Consider the following 24,702-nt stretch of genomic DNA (forward strand, 5'->3'; position numbering starts at 1 on the left):
CAAAAGAAAAGAACGGGGGCAAAAGAAAAGAACGGCAGCAAAAGAAAAGAAAGGGGCAAAAGAAAAGAACGGTGTCAAAAAGAAAAGAACTGGGCAAAAGAAAAGAACGGGGGCTCAACAGAACTCAGGCGTAGTCGCTTTGGAGCACTAGGGCCATTGTTTTTATTTGCACCATGACTGCTATTCCAGAACCTCAGTTTTGAAATAGGAAAACTCACAAATTGTTCCCAAGGAAGTAAAGTAAACGCTGCACATATAAAACATTTTGATATAAATGTCCTTCTAATGAGGTTAAAACAAAAATGTAATAAAATCTCTCACTCTGCACATTCAGACTCTTGGCTTTTGTTCGAAGAGATATCAGATCTCGAGTGCTATGAATTGCAGCGCGAAATCTGTTCAATCCTCCCTTCTGAGCAAGCGCCGTAGGCCGAGGGGCAGCAGTGCCCAGGAGATGGCCGAGATACTGAGCTATTTCATCCTCCGAGTCTTCTGCAAGAAAAAGAAGGCTGTATGAAAAAATACCAGTGACAAAAAACACAGAAATCAAGATTAGAGCAATGAAGGATGACATTAGGGAAGGGGACGTTGTGAGAGATGAAGCCGGCAATGTCATGCAACGACCTCCATCCTTGGCCAGATGATCACGGTAACGGCACACCAACACACTACGAGAGGACAGCTCTGAGCATCAGCAAGCCCTCAGCTTTCTACATAATGGATGTGTCTACAGGTGCAGATTCTGATGTGGATCCGCCCTCGATAGCTGCACACGGCGCATCCACCCCCGATAGCTGCACACGGCGCATCTGCCCCCGATAGGCTACTTTCACACTAGCGTCGGTACAGGCCCGTCGCAGTGAAATAAAAGCACAACGGGGGCAGCGGATGCAGTTTTTCAACGCATCCGCTGCCCCATTGTAATGTCCGGGGAGGAGGAGGCGGAGTTCTGGCCGCGCATGCGCAGTCGGAAATGGCGGACACGACGCACAAAAAAAAAGTTACATGTAACTTTTTTTGTGCCGACGGTCCGCCAAAACACCACGCATCCGTCGCAAGACGGATGCGACGTGTGGCCATACGTCGCAATGCGTCGCTAATGTAAGTCTATGGGGAAAAAACGCATCCTGCAGACAACTTTGCAGGATGCGTATTTTCTCCTAAACGCATTGCGACGTATTCCAAACGACGCTAGTGTGAAAATAGCCATAGCTGCACACGGCGCATCTGCCCCCGATAGCTGCACACGGCGCATCCGCCCCCGATAGCTGCACATGGCGCATCCGCCCCCGATAGCTGCACACGGCGCATCCGCCTCCAATAGCTGCATATGGTGCATCCACCCCAATATCTGCATAAGGATCTGACTCCTGCACTATGACTGGCTGACTCCTGAAGAGGACACTTACCCACTACACATGCAGGGGTGGATCTGACTCCTGCACTATGACTGTCTGACCCCTGAAGAGGATACTTACCCACTACACATGTAGGGGTGGATCTGACTCCTGCACCATGACTGTCTGACCCCTGAAGAGGACACTTACCCACTACACATGCAGGGGTGGATCTGACTCCTGCACCATGACTGTCTGACCCCTGAAGAGGACACTTACCCACTACACATGCAGGGGTGGATCTGACTCCTGCACTATGACTGTCTGACCCCTGAAGAGGATACTTACCCACTACACATGTAGGGGTGGATCTGACTCCTGCACCATGACTGTCTGACCCCTGAAGAGGACACTTACCCACTACACATGCAGGGGTGGATCTGACTCCTGCACTATGACTGTCTGACCCCTGAAGAGGACACTTTCCCACTACACATGCAGGGGTGGATCTGACTCCTGCACCATGACTGTCTGACTCCTGAAAAGGACACTTACCCTCTACACATGCAGGGGTGGATCTGACTCCTGCACCATGACTGTCTGACCCCTGAAGAGGACACTTACCCACTGCACCACTTACCCTCTACACAAGAATCCATGAAACTAAGGTGTTTGCAGCAGGATGTGGTAAGAAAGTCTGACAAGCATCCAGTCTGAATTCTGTAATGACACAGATGAATAAACACATCAGAGATGGCAGATCCCTGCACGGCCACTGTACATTGTATCCAGCCGCTTCCATGTTACACAACTCAGACAGTACGATACTGAAACGACTAAAAAAGGAAGCCATGTTATACCTGGCACCACCAAAGTATCCGTCCTGGAGCTTCCGGAGAGTGGCGAGTACAGTGGGATCCAGATTGGTGCCGGACGCATCTGCAATGATGGGAGACATGTGAGAAGATATTGCTCGGGGATCTCGACACTCGCACATCTTACAGGCTTGTTACTGGTTTCTCTAGTGAGGTTTGTATCAGCAGGATCCTCCGAGAGAAACCTTAGGGTCTATGTATAATGGATAACCAGGTGGATGAATACAGCTGTAGATGTTATACACAAATATGGGTACGTTTATTGATTTACACACGTACATGCATCAGTGTGAATAGACAGCTGTGGAAAATGCTGCAAAGTAAGAAGCTTTACAAAATAGCTCATTTTTATCAATTATCAAAATGCAAAGTGACTGAAGTAACCAAAAATGTACATCCCATCAATATGTGGTGTGATCATCATTTCTTCTTGATACACGTGTACTTGTCGGAGAAGTGACCCTGGATCTCCTGTGCATGTGGCTTGTACAGCCCTTGTGTCTCGTCATGTAATACCAGATAGGTGCTGGGAGGGACCAAGTTGCGCGCCATGACGGTGCAGTGTTGCTATGATGGTAGTAGGCCCACGGCACACAAACCTTTAGGCTACAGACCCACTGGGAGGCTCTCCTTGATGTGGTAGCTGAAATTAGGCCTCTATGGGGCAGATAAATCACGTCCAAGTCTGCTTGTTCATCTTTACGCTGAAGTTACTACCTAATGACATTGGCTGGATGTTTTGGGTCATTGTCCAGCTGTAGAAGACATTTTGAGCTAATCAGTCGCCTCCTTAATGGTATTACGTGATGGGTCAGTATCTGCCTGGATTTCTCAGCTTTGAAGATACAATTAATCCTGACCAGTCCCCATCTTCACTTGCTGAAATACAGCCCCAATCTAGCAAGAAGCCTCCACAATGCTTCACTGTTGCCTACAATTATTATTGAATCTCCAGCAAACAAACTCCCTTCTGTTACAGTGAAATATTTCACAATCTGACTTATCAGGAGAGTCCGGAGCACCTTATAACGTTTTCTGCACCCCAGTTCCAAGGCTTTTGTGCCTGGCTTGTTTCCATGTTGACTGAATGGCTCCTTGGCCCCAATTCTCCCATGAAGACTGCTGACCACACTTCCCCCTAGAGTAGATGGTCATTAAGGGTCCTACTGTTTGGACTTTGTTGGACTTCTTCCACTTTCCTTGACTGACCACTGCGTTTATGGTCCTCAACATTACCCATTACTTGGCGCTTCTTCATAAAAGCTTGAAGAGCACATCTGAAAACCCATCTGCTTTGAAATCTTTGCCTTCGTGATGAAGCTTATATACATTGTGTCTTGTTGCCGTGCTCAGCCTTGCCATGGTGTCTGACCTGTGACAAGAAACCTGGCATCGATGATCCGGACTCACACAGCCTGTAACAAGCATCGAGTCTGTGTAGGCTTCCATAAAGAGACAGAAGGATTTGCACAAGCCTACAGACAAGGCCAAAATGTTGACATGGACACAAATTTTGGTTTTCACAAAGTTTGCTGCTTCAGTTTTTATAGTGGCAATCTGCATTAACTGCAGATTGCAATTTTTGCAATTAGCTTGACCTCTTTTCATAGCAGAGTCATTCCTTGCCATCAAAATTAACTTTACCACAAAATGCCCATTTCCACTTACTAATATAATTTAAGGAAAAAAAATGTTGAAGAAAAAAAGAAAGCTGTTATGATTCAGTTAGCATGAGGGTGATAAAAGCATACTGGATGCTTCAAAAGGCAGCTGGTGCTCGAAATCATTGTCTTCTGTTAACAAATGTTACCTCCATGGAAACATGTGTAGTCAATAGTATATTGCATCAAGAGGGATTTACAGGCAAGGACACTGCTACTTGTTAGATTGGCCCTAAATCCACTATTGGCTCATCAATCATTTCAAAGAGATAGGTTCAATTAATGTGAAGACGTTAGAGCATTCAAAAAAGTCCAGCCAGGATTGGCTCAACGCCAGGGCAGTTTCCCAGGAATGGAAGCATGCATGTGTCAATGCATCTGTAAGAACAGTGAGGCCAAGACATTTGAAGGCCGCCAGGTGTCATGGCAGCAAAGACAACACTTCTAAGAAAAAGATCAAGGAGAGGCTGACATGCTGTTTTAAATACAAGGATTGGACCGCAGAGCTATTTTCTATGATGAAGCCCCCTTCAGACTATTGGGGACATCCTGGAGATTGTCTGGAGAAGAAAAGGTGAACGCTGCCACAAGTCATGTGTCTGCCACCAGTAAAGCCTCCAGAGACCACTCATGTGTTGGGGTTTTCATCTATTTGATTTACATGTCTCATTTGTCCATTCACTTTGCATTTTGTTAATTGACAGAAATAAACTATTAACAGGTCTATTTTTCAGAGCATTTGTGCCATTCCTATTTTGTTTTCTGGTTTCAAAGATTCTACAATTTATCTTGCTGTATACAAAGAAAAAATGTAAACAGCAGCATCTGATAATGTGCTGTATACTCAGAGAACATACGATCTCGTCTGCTGCTGTATTCATTGTACGGCGTGATACGGGCTTATGGGCGCCATTACCAAGCATGGTGCTGGAGATCGGAAAAGTGATGGTTGGTCGTCCAGTCATTCTCCAGCGATGGCACAGGTAGGATAGGTCAGTGCGTAACATCTCCACAATCATCCGGTTGTCCAGAGCAAGGTAGAACTGTTGCTGATCTATGAACTAGAAGGGAACAGGTCATGTTGAAGATTCCCACATGACAATCATCGCTATTTATTTACATCATGTCAATGATTAACCCACCAAACCGTTTATATGGTCATGCCATCTCTTCAGAGCCAAGGTCAGACCACCAGAAATCGGGAATTATCCCCTATCCTATATACTAGGGAATCACTTCCAAACTTGAGAAAACCCCTTAAAGAAAAATTACATCTTCAGGGCAACTCCTATCAATATACCTAATTTGGACGTGTACGTGTGTCTGTCCACAATGAGTCATCCACAGCTCAACCGTGTGTCTGTGCGTATATGAGTCATCCACAGCTAAACAGTAACTTAGGTATCCAAGTTACTACAAGTAGCAGCTAAAAGTGTGGGCATAACCATGGATAACTAAGGAGAAAGGAGAGGAGATCTCCATGGTGGCGAGTTAAGGCATCAGCCTTTTTTGAATGTTAGCCTGTGAGGCAACACTGTGAGGCAACAGTGTGAGGCAACATTGCAAAGATGGATCAAATTAAGTGTGCTGCTGCACATAGAGAAGCGAATCGCATATGGGTGCGTAACCTGTGTCTTAATGAAACAGAAGACAAACAAAATTGTCGAAGAACTGCTGATGCAGCCTGACAGAGGGCTGCCAGAGTAAGAGAAACAAATGAAGAAACTGAATCACGTAGAGCATCTAATGCTGCACGATAATGAGCAACAGGCAATGCACACAAAAAAGAGAACAAAATAGAATACGTGTCCAAAATGCAAGAGCCACTCGACGACGGCAAGTTACACTTGCCGCTAGAGGACTTCTCAATCAAATTGATGAGCCAAGCATTGAAGAGCACTATGCTGGATAACTGACATTTTGATGTCAGTTCTGCCAATCTAAAAATTACAAAGATGAAACGGCGCAGGACAAAACATTCCCTTCCTGCTGCAAGAGAGGGTGCATCCAATTACATTCTATTCGTATGGAAGATCAAATAGTCAAGATGATGAAAGTAGAGCATCAGCACTCCAATAACTTTATGGGTAATATAAGGCAATACAATAGGTCGCTTGCTTTGGCATCACTGGGAGCACAAGTAGTGCCACCTCCTGGGCATTGTCCATACTGTTTTTGAATTCATGGACAAATTAACCACATAACTGCCCCATTGCATCCCGCTGTTTATTTAGTACTCCCAAGTTTGCCCAGATTTATATCTTGGACAGTGAAGAAGCATTAAGTACAAGAAGTCAAGCAAATATAAAGTGCCTTCCAGCACTGCTATCACCTCTTGGAGAGAAAATGAAAGCAAATAACCCACTTGCAAGTGCCTTCACAATGATGACGGAATTTAAGATAGAGCAGGAGAGGATTGCTGAATTAGAAAATCGCGATCCACTTGAAATAATGTCAATTATAAATGACAACAATGATGACCAGAGGCGCTACAATGCACCAAGGTGCAATGAAGTAGCTATAATCAAAATGCAATGGGTGAATCCCCATTTAATAGGAACATCAGAGTTCACCTCAAAAGTGAAAACCAAACTGTTTTCTTCACAGAAAGTGTCATACAATGACATATCCACTTCTACTCCCATATGGGGACAGTGGCTGGACCATCAATTTGACAACTCCAATTGCACTAGGTGTGCAACATCAAGGAATTGGTGTCATTCATCTACCATCCATACCAGTGGATCAAGATAGACAAGAAAAAAATCACCCTGTTGCAGTACTATGCATACAGGCTTGCCACTCGTGACGAGATCAATCCCCTTTTAAATGCTTCGAAGTTGACACAACAATTTATCGTTGACAGTTACGTTGAAATTGAATCCGACAGGATGGAATATATAAAACAAAATCAAAAGGCATTACACGTCGACAGTTATGTCGGCGTTATGGATCACATCCATAATGCTGCGCTACACCAAGGGCTAAAAGCTGGAACGCCAGTAATTTTACCGTCCATTTTCATTGGAAGCCCAAGAGCTATGCAACAAAATTACCAAGACCCTATGACAACTGTACGACAATTCAAAAAGCCAGATATTTTTGTTACGATGACCTGTAACCCAAAGTGGAAAAAAATTACTGAAAACTTAGAACCATGGCAAATGCCAGAGTTCAGACCAGATTTAGTTGCACGAGTATTTAAAATCAAACTCCAAGCCGTGCTTAACACGATTTTGAAAAAACACATTTTTGGCCGTGTAGTTGCCTATGTGCACACGCTCACATGCTCTTAATCCTCGGAGAGGAAGATAAACCAAGGGACAAAGAAATAATTGACAAATTGGTCTCTGCTGAAATCCCAAATGAGACAGCAAATCCAAAACTGCATGAGGCAGTGATGAAGCACATGATTCATGGCCCATGTGGCAAAGATCAACCTGGTGCTATATGCATGACAGATGGTCAATGAACAAAAAAATTCCCAAAGGAATTCGATACAGAGACAGACCCCAATGTTGATGGTTACCCAAAGTACCATCGACGCAATACTGGGACAAACAGACGAGGAACGAGAAATCGACAATAGATGGATAGTTCCATACAACCCCTATTTATTACTCAAGTACAATTGCCATATCAATGTTGAGATATGTGCTTCAATAAAAAGTGTAAAATATATTTTCAAATATGTATACAAAGGACATCACTGTGCCAATATCAAGTTCGATACATCAAACTGGAATGAACCACCCATGTACCTAGATTCTCAGTGTATAAGCACCCCTGAGGGCATGTGGAGAATCAGAAAAAAAAAATGCATGATGCTTCACATACCATTAAAAGGCTTGCTGTTAACCTTGAAAACACGCAGCAAGTGTTTTTCGAAGATGGTAATGTGGATATGGTTATTTCGGACTCAAAAGCCTCTACCCTGCAGGCTTATTTTGAGCTAAACAGAGTTGACGCTTTCACCCATCAGTATTTGTACATTGAAATCCCTGAACACTATGTCTAGAATAGAAAAGCTGTAGCAGAAGGATGGAAAAAACGACAGGCTCAATTTGGGAAAACAATTGCCCGAATGTATACAGTCTCTTTATCAGACGGTGAGCTGTATTACCTAAGATTCCTTTTACTTCACGTAAGAGGAGCAAAGCCTTATGCTGACTTAAGGACTGTTAATGGAGTCATACATGACACAAATAAAAATGTTTGCATTGATCTTCATCTTTTGGAAGACAATTCCCAATGGGAAGACGGTATAACGGATGCAATCGCTTTCCAAATGCCCTACCAACTTCGCAAATTATTTGCTATAATTTGTGTATATGGGGAACCAGCTAAACCATTGGCATTATGGCAAAAATATAAAACCAAATTTATGGAGGATTACACCAGGCGGTATACTCCAGAAATTGCTGAGCAACTGGCTCTTCGTGATATCAATGAAGTGCTCTTAAGCAATAAAATGTCCTGTGCTGACTACAGATTGCCAACTCCAATAAATGTTCCAGATGAAATACTGGACCAACTGAATTATGCTATAACAGAGCAGGAGGCTGAGGAATTGAAAGCTATGCTTAATGAAGCTCAGAAATCAGCTTTCGATGCAATTATGCACACAGTCAATGCTGCATCACAGCCAGAAAACACTAGCTCACAGTTTTTTTCTGGATGGCCCAGGACGCAGTGGGAAGACATTTTTGTACAACTGCTTGCACAAGACACTACAAGCAGAAAAGAAGTCTATTAGCTCAGTAGCCTCCACTGGATTGGCTACATTACTACAAAACGGTAGCACCTACCATTCTAAGTTTGGCCTTGGAATTACAACAAATGATACCACAGTGTCAAAAATTAAGACAACCTCACTTCAAGCAAAGAAGCTTAGGGAGTCATCTGTCGTTATTTGGGACGAAGTAACAATGACTCCCTGTTTTAACCCCTTAGTAACAGAGCCAATTTGTACAATTCTGACCACTGTCACTTTATGAGGTTATAACTCTGGAATGCTTTAACAGATCATGCTGATTCTGAGACTGTTTTTTCGTGACATATTGTACTTCATGTTAGTGGTAACATTTCTTCGATATTACTTGCGATTATTTATGAAAAACACGGAGAAAATTTTTAAAATTTAGCAATTTTCAAACTTTGTATTTTTATTCCCTTAAATCAGAGAGATATGTCACAAAAAATGGTTAAGAAATATAATTTCCCACATGTCTACTTTACATCAGCACAATTTTGGAAACAAATTTTTTTTTGTTAGGGAGTTATAAGGGTTAAAAGTTGACCAGCAATTTCTCATTTTTACAACACCGTTTTTTATTTTAGGGACCACATCACATTTGAAGTCATTTTGAGGGGTCTATATGATATAAAATACCCAAGTGTGACACCATTCTAAAAACTGCACCCCTAAAGGTGCTCAAAACCACATTCAAGAAGTTTATTAACCTTTTACGTGCTTCACAGGAACTGAAACAACGTGGAAGGAAAAAAAATGAACATTTAACTTTTTTTTGCAAACATTTTACTTGAGAACCATTTTTTTTTATTTTCACAAGTGTAAAAACAGAAATTTAACCATAAATTTTGTTGTGCAATTTCTCCTGAATACGCCGATACCCCATATGTGGGGGTAAACCACTGTTTGGGCGCACCGCAGAGCTTGGAAGTGATGGAGTGCCGTTTTACTTTTTCAATGTAGAATTGGCTGGAATTGAGATCGGACACCATGTCGCGTTTGGAGAGCCCCTGATGTGCCTAAACAGTGGAAACCCCCCACAAGTGACACCATTTTGGAAACTAGACCCCTTACGGAACCTATCTAGATGTGTGGTGAGCACTTTAAACCCCCAAGTGCTTCACAGAAATTTATAATGTAGAGCCGTGAAAATAAAAAATCCTTTTTTTTTTTCCTCAAAAATGATTTTTTTAGCCTGCAATTTTTTATTTTCTCAAGGGTAACAGGAGACATTGGACCCCAAAATCTGTTGACCAGTTTGTCCTGAGTACTCTGATACCCCATATGTGTGTGTGTGTGTGGGGGGGGGGGGGGGCACAGTTTGGGCACCCATCGGGGCTCGGAAGGGAAGGAGTGCCGCTTGGAATGCAAACTTTGATGGGATGGTCTGCGGGCATCATGTTGCATTTGCAGAGCTCCTGATGTACCTAAACAGTAGAAACCCCCCACAAGTGACACCATTTTGGAAACTAGACCCCCCAAAGAGCTTATCTAGATGTGTGGTGAGCACTAGGAACCCCCAACTGCTTCACAGAAGTTTATAATGTGCAGCCATGAAAATATGAAAATAAAAAAAAAACATTTTTTTTCCACAAAAATGATCTTTTCACCCCCAAATTTTTACCTTCACAAGGGTAACAGGAGAAATTGGATCCCAAAATGTATTGTGCAATTTATGTTGAGTAGGCTAATACCCCATATGTGGGGGTAAACCACTGTTTGGGCGCATGGCAGAGCTAGGAAGGGAAGGAGTGCCGTTTTGGAATGCAGACTTTGATAGAATGGTCTGCAGGTGTTATGTTGCGTTTACAGAGCCCCTAATGTATCTAAACAGTAGAAGCCTCCCACAAGTGACCCCATTTTGGAAACTAGACCCCCCAAGGAACTTATCTAGCTGTGTGGTGAGAACTTTGCATGCCCAAGTGCTTCACAGAAGTTTATAATGCAGAGTCGTGAAAATAAAATATATATTTTTTTCCACAAAAAAGATTTTTTAGCCCCCAAGTTTTTATTTTCACAAGGGTAACAGGAGAATTTGGACCCCAAAAGTTGTTGTCCAATTTGTCCTGAGTACACTGATAACCCATGTGTGGGGGGACCACTGTTTGGGTGCACGGCAGAGCTCGGAAGGGAAGGAGCGCCGTTTTGGAATGCAGACTTTGATAGAATGGTCTGCGGGCGTTATGTTGCGTTTGCAGAGCCCCTGATGTAAAGATAAATATGACACAAAAACATGGTAACCATAACAACCTAAGTTTAAATAATGAATATATAGTATAGCACTATACCATGTTACAATAATAGGACTAAAACGCCTATCACCAACTACCACATAGAAGCTCAAAAAAGCGATGATCAAAAGGCCATATTACGTTTAAAAGTTATAAAGTTTATTCAAAGATAAAAAATAACAAGCATATAACCATGATGCAACAAGGGGGGCTGAAACATACCCACTACACACTATCACCCATACAGGTGCACAGTCACAGGATTTGTATGGCAATAGAGTGGAAAATAAATATCTATATTTATTACCAGGGTATATGCAGGGGTGGATACAACCAATAACCAGAATAACTACATACCACTATAGTAATGCTATCACCCCGGATAAACACTGGATATATTGCATTATACCCCACACACTCGGTATCCAGCTAAACTGGAGAACCCCATAACATATTGCAATTTGCCCGGTAAATACCTATGGAAGGTGCGGTGGAGGTACTGCCAATACCCGTGGTGCCACGTGCGCCCCGACGCGCGTTTCGGTCTCCTTTTTCAAGGGGCCGCACCATACATACCATGTCCTCAGTTTATATAGTTACCGGCTGCTGCGAGTAAATCGCGCAACCGGAAGTGACGTTCCGGAACCCCCGGAAATGACGCGTGCGGTTGCCCAGTCAACGGCGACGCTAGCATGCTTCGGCGTCACCACGAGGGCGGGGCCGAAGCACCATCTCGCTATAGACGCCGAGAGCAAGCAGGCGTGGCAGCAAGTGGACATCGCACGCGTCAGGGGCCGGAACTAGAAGGCAACACATGCATATCAAAGCCCCTGGCACTATGAACATGACAAACACAACAATACAGCAAGTGTGGTGTATACATAGAACAAAGGATGTACCTAAACAGTAGAAACCCCCCACAAGTGACCCCATTTTGGAAACTAGACCCCCAAGGAACTTATCTAGATGTGTGGTTAACACTTTGAACCCCCAAGTGCTTCACAGAAGTTCATAATGCATGAAATGATGAGTTATGAAAATAAAAAAATATTTTTTTTTTTTATACAAAAGATATTTTAGAACCCAAGTTTTTATTTTCACAAGGGTAACAGGAGAAATTGGACCCCAAAAGTTGTTGTCCAATTTGTCCTGAGTACACTGATATCCCATGTGTGGGGGGACCACTGTTTGGGTGCACGGCAGAGCTCGGAAGGGAAGGAGCGCCGTTTTGGAATGCAGACTTTGATAGAATGGTCTGTGGGCGTTATGTTGCGTTTGCAGAGCCCCTGATGTACCTAAACAGTAGAAACCCCCCACAAGTGACCCCATTTTGGAAACTAGACCCCCAAGGAACTTATCTAGATGTGTGGTTAACACTTTGAACCCCCAAGTGCTTCACAGAAGTTCATAATGCGTGAAATGATGAGTTATGAAAATAAAAAAATATTTTTTTTTTTTATACAAAAGATATTTTAGAACCCAAGTTTTTATTTTCACAAGGGTAACAGGAGAAATTGGACCCCAAAAGTTGTTTTCCAATGAATCCCGAGTACGCTGATGTCCCCATATGTGGGGGTAAACCACTGTTTGGGCGCACGGCAGAGCTCAGAAGGGAGGGAGCACCATTTGACTTTTTGAGCGCAAAATTGGCTGTGGCGTTTAGAGACCCCCTGATGTACCTAAACAGTGGAAACCCCCCAATTCTAACTCCAACCCTAATGCCAACACACCCCTAACCCTAATCCCAACCCGATCCATAATCCTAATCACAACCCTAACGATAATCACAACCCTAAAACAACCATAACCCTAATCAGAACCCTAAATCCAACACACCCCTAATCCTAATCTTAACCCTAACCTCAAACCTAACCCTAATCCCAATACACCCCTAACCCTAATCTAAACCCTAATCCAAAACCTAACCCTAATCCCAAACGTAACCCTAATGCCAACCCTAATCCAAACCCTAACCTTAATACCAACCCTAACCCTAACTTTAGCCACAACCCTAGTCCTAACATTAGCCACAACCCTAACCCTAACTTTAGCCCCAACCCTAACCCTAACTTTAGCCCGAACCCTAACCCTAAATATACCCCCAACCCTAACCCTAACTTTAGCCCCAACCCTAACCCTAACTTTAGCCCCAACCCTAACCCTAACTTTAGCCCCAACCCTAACCCTAAATTTAGCCCCAACCCTAACCCTAACTTTAGCCCCAACCCTAACCCTAAATTTAGCCCCAACTCCTCTAGCTGCCGGCCGGCAGATCATGGAGGGCGCACTGCGCATGCGCCCGCCATTTTCTTACCGGAGGAAGAAGCCGGCGGCCAGGAGAGGACACAGGAGGACCCAGGGACACCGGGAAGTATAACAGGGTCCCCGAATCCCCCTATTTCTCTGTCCTCTGATGTGCAATCACATTAGGACAGAAATACACATCGCTTTTTTTTCTTTTTTGCGGTTGCCGGTTAACAGTTAATTACCGGCGATCGCAAAACAGGGGTCGGTAAAAACGACCCCGATCATGTTCTTTGGGGTCTCGGCTACCCCCGGCAGCCGAGACCCCAAAGATCTTCCGGGTGCCGGCCGGCGGGCGCACTGCGCATGCGCCCCCCATTTTTTGTCCAGAACAAGATGGTGGCGCCCATCTGGAGCCACGAGGAGCAGCGGGGGAGACAGGTGAGTATCGGGGGACTATCGGGGGCGATCGGGGACCCCATTTCTCTGTCCTCTGATGTTCGATCGCATCGGAGGACAGAGAAATTAAATGGGAAATCGCTTTTTTTTTTTATTTTGCGACCGCCGGTAAACGGTTAATTACCGGCGATCGCAACTCGGGGATCGGTAAAAAAAACCCTAATCATGTTCTCTGGGATCTCGGCTACCCCCGGTATCCGAGACCCTGGAGAAAATCTGACTCTGGGGGGCGCTATTAACTTTTTCCACAGCGCAGTTAACGGCGCTGTGGTTTAAGTACCCTTAACTGCCGCCGTTAAAAGGCGTATCGGCGGTCGTTAAGGGGTTAATATGAACGCTGAGGATAATTTGTTCCAAGACATATGTGGAAAAAAAAGACGATTTCGTGGAAAAGTTTTCATAAATGGTGGTGACTTTCGTCAAACCCTACCAATAGTGGAAGGTGGAAAAAGAGCCCACATTGTACAGTCCACCATTAAATACTCAAAATCCTGGAATCAGCTTTCACGGGTCCAGTTGCAACAGAATATGAGAACGTCTCAGGACGAAGTCGAGTACAACTCATGGTACTGAAGCTTGGCAATGGAGAGGTATCAAATGTATATGGTCTACCAGAAGACACTTGAAATTCAGAATTCTTTTATTGAAGAGGGTGATTTAATTACAGCTATTTTTGGAGACTCAATTGAGATTACCGATGCGACGGTAGAAGCAATTGCCAATAAAGCTAATTTTACGCCATTGAATGATGACGTTCACGCCTTGAACAACAAAATTCTTAGTCAAGTTCAAGGTGAACACAACATATCACTCCGTTGTTGACACAATTGCGGAAGAGGAGGGTGTGATTCTCACAGATAACCCTGTAGAGATTCTTAACTCTTTGAATCCCACTGGGATGCCTCCTCATGAACTAAAGCAGAAACCAGGAGCTGTAGTTATGCTCCTGCGTAATCTTATCAGAAAGCGTGGCCTTTGTAATGGCACAAGGCTTTATGTGAAAAGCTTAAAAACAAATGTTATTCATGCCTTTGGTTTAAATGGAAAAGCAAAGGGTCATACAGTTCTTATTCCAAGAATTGACCTGATTTCCAAAGATAAATACTTGCCAGTCCAGATGCGACGGCGTCAGTTTCCTGTCATGTTGGCTTTTGCAATAACCATCAATAAATCTCAGGGACAGTCCTTGGATATTGTAGGAATTTATTTGCCTCTCCCAGTGTTTTCACAAGGGCAGTTATATGTGGCTTTTTCCAGGGGAAGGAAAAGCCAGCAAATAAGGGTCAAAATATTTGAGAGACAGAAGCAAGGTAAACTTATTCCTAACGTTGACAAATGGTTTACTGTCAACTGTGTGTACAAAGAAGTCTTTCATTAAGTTTTTTTTAACAATTGTAAAAGCCAGAATATTTTGTACACAAAAGCGGGACTAACTCCTAGCCGCAGTCTGCGGACCAAACATTGGGCATGGGCAGGCCTTGGGGGCAGATCCCAAGTGCTCTCAACCATGTGAAATGGCTTAAGCTTAGGGACATTGAGGAATAGCGCTATCGGATAGCTCTACCCATTAATTTCCTTTAGGAATATGGCTATGGTATAGCTCTACCCGTTCACTTTCTTCATGGATAGCGCTATCGGATAGCTCTACCTGAACAGTATTAACTACAGAGCTTTTTTATACACAACGTAGGAGTGGCAGGAGAGGTACACCAGGTATTTATGTTTGCTATTAGTCTGCACATACGCCAGTCTGGTGCGTGGGTACACCCCATTGCGAGGTCAGTCTGCTGCGTGGTTACACCCCATTGCATGGTTTGCAATCACAGCGCGTGCCCGAAGGGCACGCAATCACTCGTTTTTACTAAACACATAAAAAACAAAATCAAGTACTCAACCTACATTAATAAAGAGGTTTTTTAGTAAAATGTCCAGACCTCCTGCTGTCTGCAATAAATCAATTACTAGTGATGAGCAAATATACTCGTTACTCGAGATTTCCCAAGCACGCCCAGGTGTCCTCAGAGTATTTTTTTAGTGCTCGGAGATTTAGTTTTCATCACCTCAGCTGAATGATTTACATCTCTTAGCCAGTATAAGTACATGTGGGCATTCCCTAGCAACCAGGTAACCCCACATGTACTTATGCTGGCTAACAGATGTAAATCATTCTGCTGTGGGGATGAAAATTAAATCTCCGAGCACTAAAAAATACTCGGAGGTCACCCGAGCGTGCTTAGGAAATCTCAAGTAACAAGTATATTCGCTCATCACTATCAATTACACGAGAATAACATTACAGATCTAAACCGCTAATACAACATGTGGCTTCTCCAGATTCAGCACAACCTGCCACGACCCCTTCATGCCCAGCACCTCCAACCATGATCTAGAGCCGGAAACCACCTTGAGGTGGCGTTTCTCAGGAATCTCGCCGTACAAGTCATGGGACCTCATGGGCAATGGCTCTAGATCACTTATATTCTTAGGATTTCAAGAGAGTTGTGCAAAAAATTAAGTTACGAGATGAAATCTACTGACACACAAGAAAAACAAGACAAACAGATACAGAGAAGGTGACGTTACAGATAGGCAACTGGCGTGCAAGATGACAGCTAAAGTAGAACTGACTACACTATCTAGTTGTGGTATAAGGCGGAAGCCCTCACTGGCTGCCACTAAACCCTGAGGAGGTGGGTGGGCAAAAACACCCAAGTGACTGCAGAAGAGCTTCAGTGAGATCTGGTGGAAGCAGCACTACAGCTTAAGTGTAAAGTTTGGGGGGAAATCCCTAACGCTGATGGTCACAATGCCAACATCAGAGCACAGCCCTGGAAATCCACACTGTGCAGAGATCAGAAACTAAGAATAGACCTGAACTTTCCTGATCATCAATCAGCTGAGCAGCTCTGAAAGCCACCTCACAGCCGTCTGTTCAGTCGACTGTTTGGGGTAGCTTCTTCCTGGTGAGGTCCGTCAAGGGTTTTGCAAGGCTGCTATAGATCTGTACGGGGCGCCTATAGTACCCTGCAGTGCCCAGGAAGGACATCACCTGTTTCTTGGTCCTGGGGGTGGGCCAAGACGTGATAGCGTCCACTTTCTCAGGCTCTGGCCTCATGGAGCCCCCACCTACCCGATACCCCTGGTAGTGGACCTTGCTCATGGCACTTTCCCGGTTTGATGGTCAGGCCTGCTTGGTGAATTCACTTGAGCACCTCCTGGAGATTGCTGCAGGTGTTCCTCCCATGAAAGGCTGAAGATGGCAATGTCATCCAGGTACGCCACCGCGTACTTCTCCAGTCCCTAAAGCAGGTGGTTGCCATCCGCTGGAAAGTGGTGGGGGCATTCTTCATGTAAAAGGGCATGACCGTGGATTCATACAGTCTGGAGGGGGGTGATAAAGGCGGACTTATTCTGCGCCTCGCGGCTCAGGGGAATCTGCCAATATCCCCGACTCAAATCCATTATGGACAAATATTTTATGTCAGCTAACCGCTCAAGCAACACCTGGGTGCGCATCTGAGGCTGTCATGGCTTTGAGCCCCCTGTAGTCCATGCAGAACAGGGTGGTCCAATCCTTCTTTGGCACAAGGACTACAGGTGAGGCCCACGTACTTTAGGACTGTTGAATCACCCAAAGCAGTAACATCTCATCGATCTCCTGGCGCATAACCTGCTGCACCTCGTCGTTCACCGATAGGGTGTTCGCCGTAGTGGGGCATCATTCCCGGTGTCCACCTCGCAGACCGCTAACTCAGTCATTCCAGGTCTGTTGGTGAACATGGCCCGGAAGGGTTCCAGCATGGTCCGCAACTGCGACCACTGGGGTTCGGATAGCAAGGCGTTTACCTCCATGTTCTCGATGTACCCACCGGCCTTGGCTTGGGCCAGCATGTCCAGGAGGGGGTCTTCCTCCCTGTCTTCAGGCAGGTTGCAGACCGGTAGGAAGCAGGTATCATGTTCGTGATGAGCCTTCATCATATTGACGTGAAAGACCTTTCGCCTACCCCGAGCGTGGTCAAGCATTACCACGTAGGTGACAGGGTTGAGCTGTTGGTGGACGACGTACGGGCCTTCCCAGGCTACCTGAAGCTTATCCTTTGGTACGGGGGACCAGCACCCACACCTTCTGACCCACCTGGTGGTTCCGCTCTTGGGCGTTCTGGTCATACCAGTTCTTCTGATCAGTCTGAGCCATGTTGGCATGCACCAACTGCATCAAGGTCTGCATTTTGTCACGGAAGCGCATGGCATACTCCACGATGGACATACAGGAGCTCAAAGGGGGAAAACCCCTTTGAGGCCTGCGGAACCTCTCGGTAAGCGAATAGCAGGACTGGGAGCGGTAACTCTCACACGTGTCCTTGGGTCTCAACCAGCATGCGTAGCATCTGTTTGAGGGTACCGTTGAAGAGCTCACAAAAGCCATTGGTCTGTGGTTGATACGCACTCTATACTAGGCGCTTCACCTGCATTTTCTTACAGAGAGCCTCCATTAGGCGAGACATGAATTGGGTTCCCTTGGTCGGTAAGCATCTCCTTGGGAAATCCTACCCGTGAAAAGATGGCCAACAGGGCATCCACCACCTTATCCGCCCTAGTTGAGAACAGAGCCACTACCTCTGGGTACCAGGTAGCATAGTCTACCACAGAGAGGACATATTGCTTTCCAGAGCTGCTGGGGATGGCCAGCAGGCCCACAATGTCCACCGTGATCCTCTGGAAAGGCTCATCTATCACTGGCAAAGGTACCAGGGGAGCCTTAAGAGCAGGCCCTGATTTCCCCAGTCTTTGGCAGGTGATACAGGAGAGGTAGTAGTTTGTCATATCTGTCCCCATCTTGGGCCAGTGAAGTGTTAAGACAGCTGTGCCTTAGTTTTGATGATCACCAAGTGTCCACCGAGTCGGATCTCATGGGCAATCCACAACAACTCACCCCTGAATTGGTACGGGACGACCAGCTGTCTTTCCCTCAACCACTCCTTTTGGGATTGACCGGGAACTGTTTCCCGGTATAACCTCCTCGTACCCAGAACACTATCTCCTTATCAGACACGAAGGGGGGCGTCTCGGCAAGGTGTCTCAAATTCTCCAGGCACGCATCTGAGTACAGAGCAGCCTGGAACTCCTGGCTGGAGGCAACCAGAAGTGATGTCAGGGTCCCTTCCCCACGGGGACCTGCTCTGGGTCCATCTCTGGTTCAGTCACAGATGTGACTGAGGAGGGTCCAGAAGGCACAACATTATCTGTGCTCCGGGCACTCTGACTGCGGGTGACAGCAGATACATAGGCTGTCTCCCTGGGGATTTCCACAGACCCATCAGCTGGCGCTGCTATGGGTTCTACCCCCCCCCCATACATCACAATCACCTCAGGATCAGTGCTACCTGTAGGGCAGTTACCTTCCTCTGTGGCACTGGTCAGTTGCACGGCATCACCTTCCACACTGTTCCCATGCATCTTCCCATTTCCCCTAGCACCATCGCTTGCTCCTGTTAAGGGTTCCTCAGCCATTCCACCCCGTAGAGTGGCATGGCTGAGCACTCCTGCACCTGTAGTCACATTATCATTAGGAGATAAATGGTTAGCAGGTAAAACATGCACATTTTAATAATCTTCAGTATGAGATAAATCACTCAGGTAAAGCATGCAATTTCCCATCATTATCATCAGCATCACCCTTAGCATCAGATTGAGTATGGGGATCAGGGACGTAATATGCAAACATTCTTCCCAAATCAGTCCCCAATAAAACATTGGTGGGCAAGTTATCGAACAACCCCACTTCCTTCACCCCGCTCCCACAATTTATAAACACCCAGGCCATTGGCAGGGGACAGCGGATGCCCCCAATCCCGGTGACAGTCAGGGTTTTCCCTGGAATAATCTCTTCATGGGCTGCCAGTTGGGGTCGGATGAGGGTTCGTTCAGCCCCGGTGTCCTCGAGGCCTGTAGCGACATGGCTCCCCACAACGGCATGCTGCATGTTGTCACAGACCCTCCCAACCTCCCCAACCACAAAAAGAACTGCTGCGTTATGCCCTGATGCCTTGGCTGGAAAGGTTCTTCTGCTTTTCCGGGCAGGTGGCACTGATATGACCAGTCCGATTGCAGGAAAAACACTTGCGATGGTCTGATGTAGGCCTGGTGTTGTTGTCAAAGGGGAAAGGGCCTCCGGTGAGTCAGCTGGCAGGGGCACTGGGTTGGTTGCAGGCTTACCCCCTCTCCAGCTGCTGGTAACTGGCTTCCGCACATCCGGTCTCCAGTTAGCCTCATAGGTGTTGGCGATCTGCGCTGCTTTGTCTGCATCTTTTGGCTCTTGGTCAATCACGAATTGCCGCATCTCAGCTGGGCAAAAATGTAGGAACTGGTCTTTGATCATCAGGTCCCACAGATGCTCAAAGGTGGTCGCTGACAGTACTTAGATCCACTGGTCAAAATGGGTCCTGAGTCCATGCACCACATCGCTTTAACTGTCGTGTGGGCCATGTTGGAAGTTCCGGAACTTTTTACGGTAAACCTCAGGAGTTTGCTGGTACTTCTTTATCAGGGCCTGCTTGATGGCCTTATAGTCTCCAGCTTGGTCTGGCCGGTGAGAAGCAAACGCCTCCAGAACTTTGCCTTTGAGCCCTGGGGTTAGATATCGGGCCCATTCGGTCCCAGGCAGCCGGTACTGTCCGCAGGCTTTCTCAAAGGAAATCAAAAAAGTGTCCAAGTCCCCATCCTTTTCCATCCCAGGAAAGTGCTCTGGCCGGGGTTTAGGGGACGGAGCGTTGCTGGTCTCACTGTTCTGCGTGGTAGATGGCACTGCCCCGAGTTGGGCCATCTACAGTTCATGGTCCCTCTAAGCTTGGTCCTTGGCAGCTCGGGCCTCCAGCTCAGCTTGGGCCTCAGCAGCTTGTGCCTCCCGCTCAGCTTGGCGCTCAGCTCTATCTGCCTCCCGCTGAACTCTCTCCGCCTCCTGCTGCTCCACTTTCTCTTGGCATTGCTGGATCAACCTCAGAGGTCCATCACGGTCATCGGCGGGGAGTTGTCCCAAGGCCATCTGCAGGTGGTGGTCCAGTCCACCCTGGTTGCAAGTAGGGCCAACATTCCGTGGTTGGACCTCTGCAGCAGCACCATTTGCGCTTTGGGTGGCTTCCGCTGGGCTCTGAGCTATTTCCAGTTGCACAAGAGCCGCGACCAGTTGGCTTTTATTTTTGCCCGTGGCGTCAATCTGTCTCAACCCGCAAAAGGCAATAAGAGTGCCCTTGTTATGTTGCTTATACCAGCCTTCATTGCCAAATAAAAGATAGGATAGAAAAACAAAGAGAAAGGGAGGGGTAACCGCCTATACACATTATTGTCTCAGGACTCAAACAGTGAGTTTGTTCTCCAAAACGTTTTGAGCAGGGTCCTCGCAAGAACCGTGCACGTTTTTAGTGAGAGGAATGATTGCTCAAACAGATCACTAATGCTCTATTATCAAACCGCTCTGCCACCAATATATCATGAACTGGGGGCTTTTGGTTGCCCCAGTTCTTTCTTCAGGGATTTATTTATATCCCACTTCCGGTTTTGGAACTTGCATCTCTCTGGTGCCCCCCTTACCCTCAGGTCAGTCGGGGAACTGCACCTAGGATAATTAGTCGCCAAAAAAGCTGCCCGGTCGGGTACTGGCTATTGGGCATGCTACATTGAGGGTGATATAGCTATTCTCGATCACAGGCGGGCAGTTCACTTATAAAACCCTTTCCGTCACTGCCAGCTTTGGCCAACCAGCTTAGAATGCTTCGCTGCCACTAGCTCCTATTATTTAAGATTAATAACGGGTCAGGACCCACCCCAATTAGTAACATTATTTACTTCAGAGGACGTTGCGGGTACGTTTTAGAGCAAGGAAAACAAAGCCAGTAAATATAGCTTTTACTCCAAAAAAGATTAGGCAGTGTTTACAAAAGTACATAAAAATGACATTACAAGATGAGACAATTATAGTAGGTACAGAATGATTACAAAATAAAAGGGATTAACAATGAAAAGCACTTACAGTTCTCTTAGATAATGGCAGGCCATGTGGCGGGTGAAGGGCAACACATCCCAATGCATCAGAGCAGATTGCAGTTTCGGTTAGCTGACTTCCTGTGCAAAAGACACCTCCTAAAATAGGTTCCATTCCATATTTTATACCCTCTGCTCGTGACATCACTGAGGGGCTGGATACACCCCCTTTGGAAAGGTATGGAAAACCATCCATTAAACATAACTCTGGGTATGAACCTCATAGAAGGACCCCAAAACTATAATTCTCCCGAGCATTAGATAGGTGTTAGTTTGAGCCCAAACATGAAGTATCTGTATGACCCGGTTAAGTAGTAATCCATTTCTCAAATTCTGCTGGTACGTGTGTCACGATAATATGAAAATGCCATGTCTTGAGTATATACCTAAAAGGTTCATGGCTTTTCAGACACACACTGGGGGCTTTTCCGACCCCACCCTCTTCACTCTGCCTAGAAAGTTCTTCTCTTTTTGCCTGCAGGCAACTCCCTCCCCTTGCTATATAGTGTAATGTGAGGCCAGTGTGTTAGCACATTCGCTGAAGACTTTTTATGGCTCTGAGCTGCGAAAGCCCGTCTCTCCCTACACCCCTCATTCCCCCTCCCGCCTAACACCAGCCAAAACATGTACAGCTTGTTCCAGGAGGCATCGGACTATATTGTTCTTTCAAAGTTATGAATACTAGCACCTATCCGGAATAGACATATAAGGATTATATATTCCAGATGTCCATCGAGAGATCTATAACTCACTAAAATCGCTAGGACTAAACGGAATACAAGGAACAGATTTCACTGTAAGCGGGTCATGTAACTGTCGTGTTTATACTTAAATGAACCCCCTGACGTGGGAGGACATCCTGATAATTGTGTCATCGTTATACGAGGTTCATACAGCGAGTTATGTATAGAAATGGCTTGTCATAACTCTAAGAAAGGGGAGTATTCAGCCTCAGAGAGGTCACCACAGGGAGAGTGTCTTGGTTTTGGGCTGGGAGATAATGTAAGTGAATAAGACATCAGTCTTCTCTAGTCTTTGTCCTGGGTGTTGCTGTGAGACAGATGTGTGATATGCATCTAGATGTGTGTCCCTCCTCTACAGCACACGATCAGCCATAAGATGAAATAATATGAACGAAATGTAAGCGTTTTTCAACTTTAATCCCATTTTATTTGTAACTGTACTGTAAATACGACTTGTCTACTTTTATAATACGTTTTTATACTTCTGTAAACACTGCCTACCTTTTTTTGGAGTAAAATATATAACATTACTAGCTTTGTCTCTCCTTGCTCTATAACGAACTGTCACGTCCTCTGTAGTGATTTACGCTGCTAATCTGGGTTGGCTCCAGACCCGTTATTAATTAAGAAATCAGAGCTGGTGGCAGCGAATGGGAGGCTTTGTAGTGACGACAGTGTTGATAATTACACTGGTCAACAGCATTTTTGGTGCCAAAGATATTTCATCGAATTCCCACTCAGGTGGGAACAATAACACAGGTCAACAAAAAAAATGTTTTTTTCTGGTGTCCAAAATATTTTAATGAATTTGGGGTATTTTTGGGGTGCTGATTCTGAATATGTCATCAGTTTTGCCAGATTGGCTCAAGTTTTTGAGATTTTTGGTATCTTATTTATAGCACTTGTTGGTAAATGCGACGCATCATCTCATTAATTTCTTTGGATTAGTACTTGAACTGAGCAGTTCTCAATATAGTTTTGTGTTAATTAGTGTTCTAAAAGTTTGTTCATAGCTTGATTTTTGCACTAACTTTATGTTGTCTGTTTTCCAGTGAAAAGCATGAACTCATCAAGAAGAAGTTGTCTTAACGATCCAGACTCATTCTGTTACATTTGTGGTGAATACACACTGCCAAAACATAGAAGAAACATAACAGACTTCGTAAAAAAAGTGTATTTTGCCTATTTTGGGGTTATGCTTGGGGACCAAGACAAGTTTTGGGCACCACACATAGTGTGCAAAGCATGTATCGAATTATTACGAAAATGGAGCAAAGGACAAAGAAAAAGCTTCAAATTTGGTGTTCCAATGGTGTGGAGAGAGCCAAAAAATCATCATGATGACTGTTATTTATGGTAAACACAGGTACAGGCACATTTTCACAATGAGGGACAGGCCTTCTTGCAGATTCCATGTTACTCCCATTTTCGTTTCTTATGCTTATTGAATCCTTGCACTTGCACTGCACAGAAATAACAGTCATCATGATGATTTTTTGGCTCTCTCCACACCATTGGAACACCAAATTTGAAGCTTTTTCTTTGTCCTTTGCTCCATTTTCGTAATAATTCGATACATGCTTTGCACACTATGTGTGGTGCCCAAAACTTGTCTTGGTCCCTAAGCATAACCCCAAAATAGGCAAAATACACTTTTTTTACGAAGTCTGTTATGTTTCTTCTATGTTTTGGCAGTGTGTATTCACCACAAATGTAACAGAATGAGTCTGGATCGTTAAGACAACTTCTTCTTGATGAGTTCATGCTTTTCACTGGAAAACAGACAACAACATAAAGTTAGTGCAAAAATCAAGCTATGAACAAACTTTTAGAACACTAATTAACACAAAACTATATTGAGAACTGCTCAGTTCAAGTACTAATCCAAAGAAATTAATGAGATGATGCGTCGCATTTACCAACAAGTGCTATAAATAAGATACCAAAAATGTCAAAAACTTGAGCCAATCTGGCAAAACTGATAGCATATTCAGAATCAGCACCCCAAAAATACCCCAAATTCATTAAAATATTTTGGACACCAGAAAAAAACATTTTTTTTGTTGACCTGTGTTATTGTTCCCACCTGAGTGGGAGTAGTTATATCACCCTCGCTGCAGTGTGTCCATTAGCTAGTACAACGTAAGGCAGCCTTTCTGGCAACTAATTATCCTAGGTGCAATACCCGGTCTGACCTGAGAGTAAGAGGGGCGCCAGTGAGCTGGAAGTTCCAAACCGGAACTGGGAAGTGGGATATAGATAAATCCCCTTCAGAAAGGAACCAGGGGCAACCAAACAACCCCGGTTCATGACAAATTGGTGTGAATGGTGGGGAAGATAAGGGTATCCTCTCCGTGAACCG

At 45.1% G+C, this 24,702-nt stretch overlaps 1 protein-coding gene across 2 annotated transcripts in view; it reads right to left on the reverse strand.

Moving 5' to 3' along the window:
- PHKA1 (phosphorylase kinase regulatory subunit alpha 1) overlaps positions 1-24,702 on the reverse strand; it is a 491,521-nt gene that overhangs the window by 224,189 nt on the left and 242,630 nt on the right. For both annotated transcript variants that reach the window (XM_077286537.1, XM_077286538.1), the window contains exons 16-19: positions 4,790-4,934; positions 2,198-2,276; positions 1,978-2,057; positions 322-492 (exon numbers count right to left, since the gene is read on the reverse strand). In XM_077286537.1, coding sequence (XP_077142652.1) covers positions 322-492; positions 1,978-2,057; positions 2,198-2,276; positions 4,790-4,934 — 475 coding nt within the window. The remainder of the gene's footprint in view (positions 1-321; positions 493-1,977; positions 2,058-2,197; positions 2,277-4,789; positions 4,935-24,702) is intronic.

This window comes from Ranitomeya variabilis, chromosome 2 (genome assembly GCF_051348905.1).
Source record: "Ranitomeya variabilis isolate aRanVar5 chromosome 2, aRanVar5.hap1, whole genome shotgun sequence".
Taxonomy (NCBI): Eukaryota; Metazoa; Chordata; class Amphibia; order Anura; family Dendrobatidae; genus Ranitomeya; species Ranitomeya variabilis.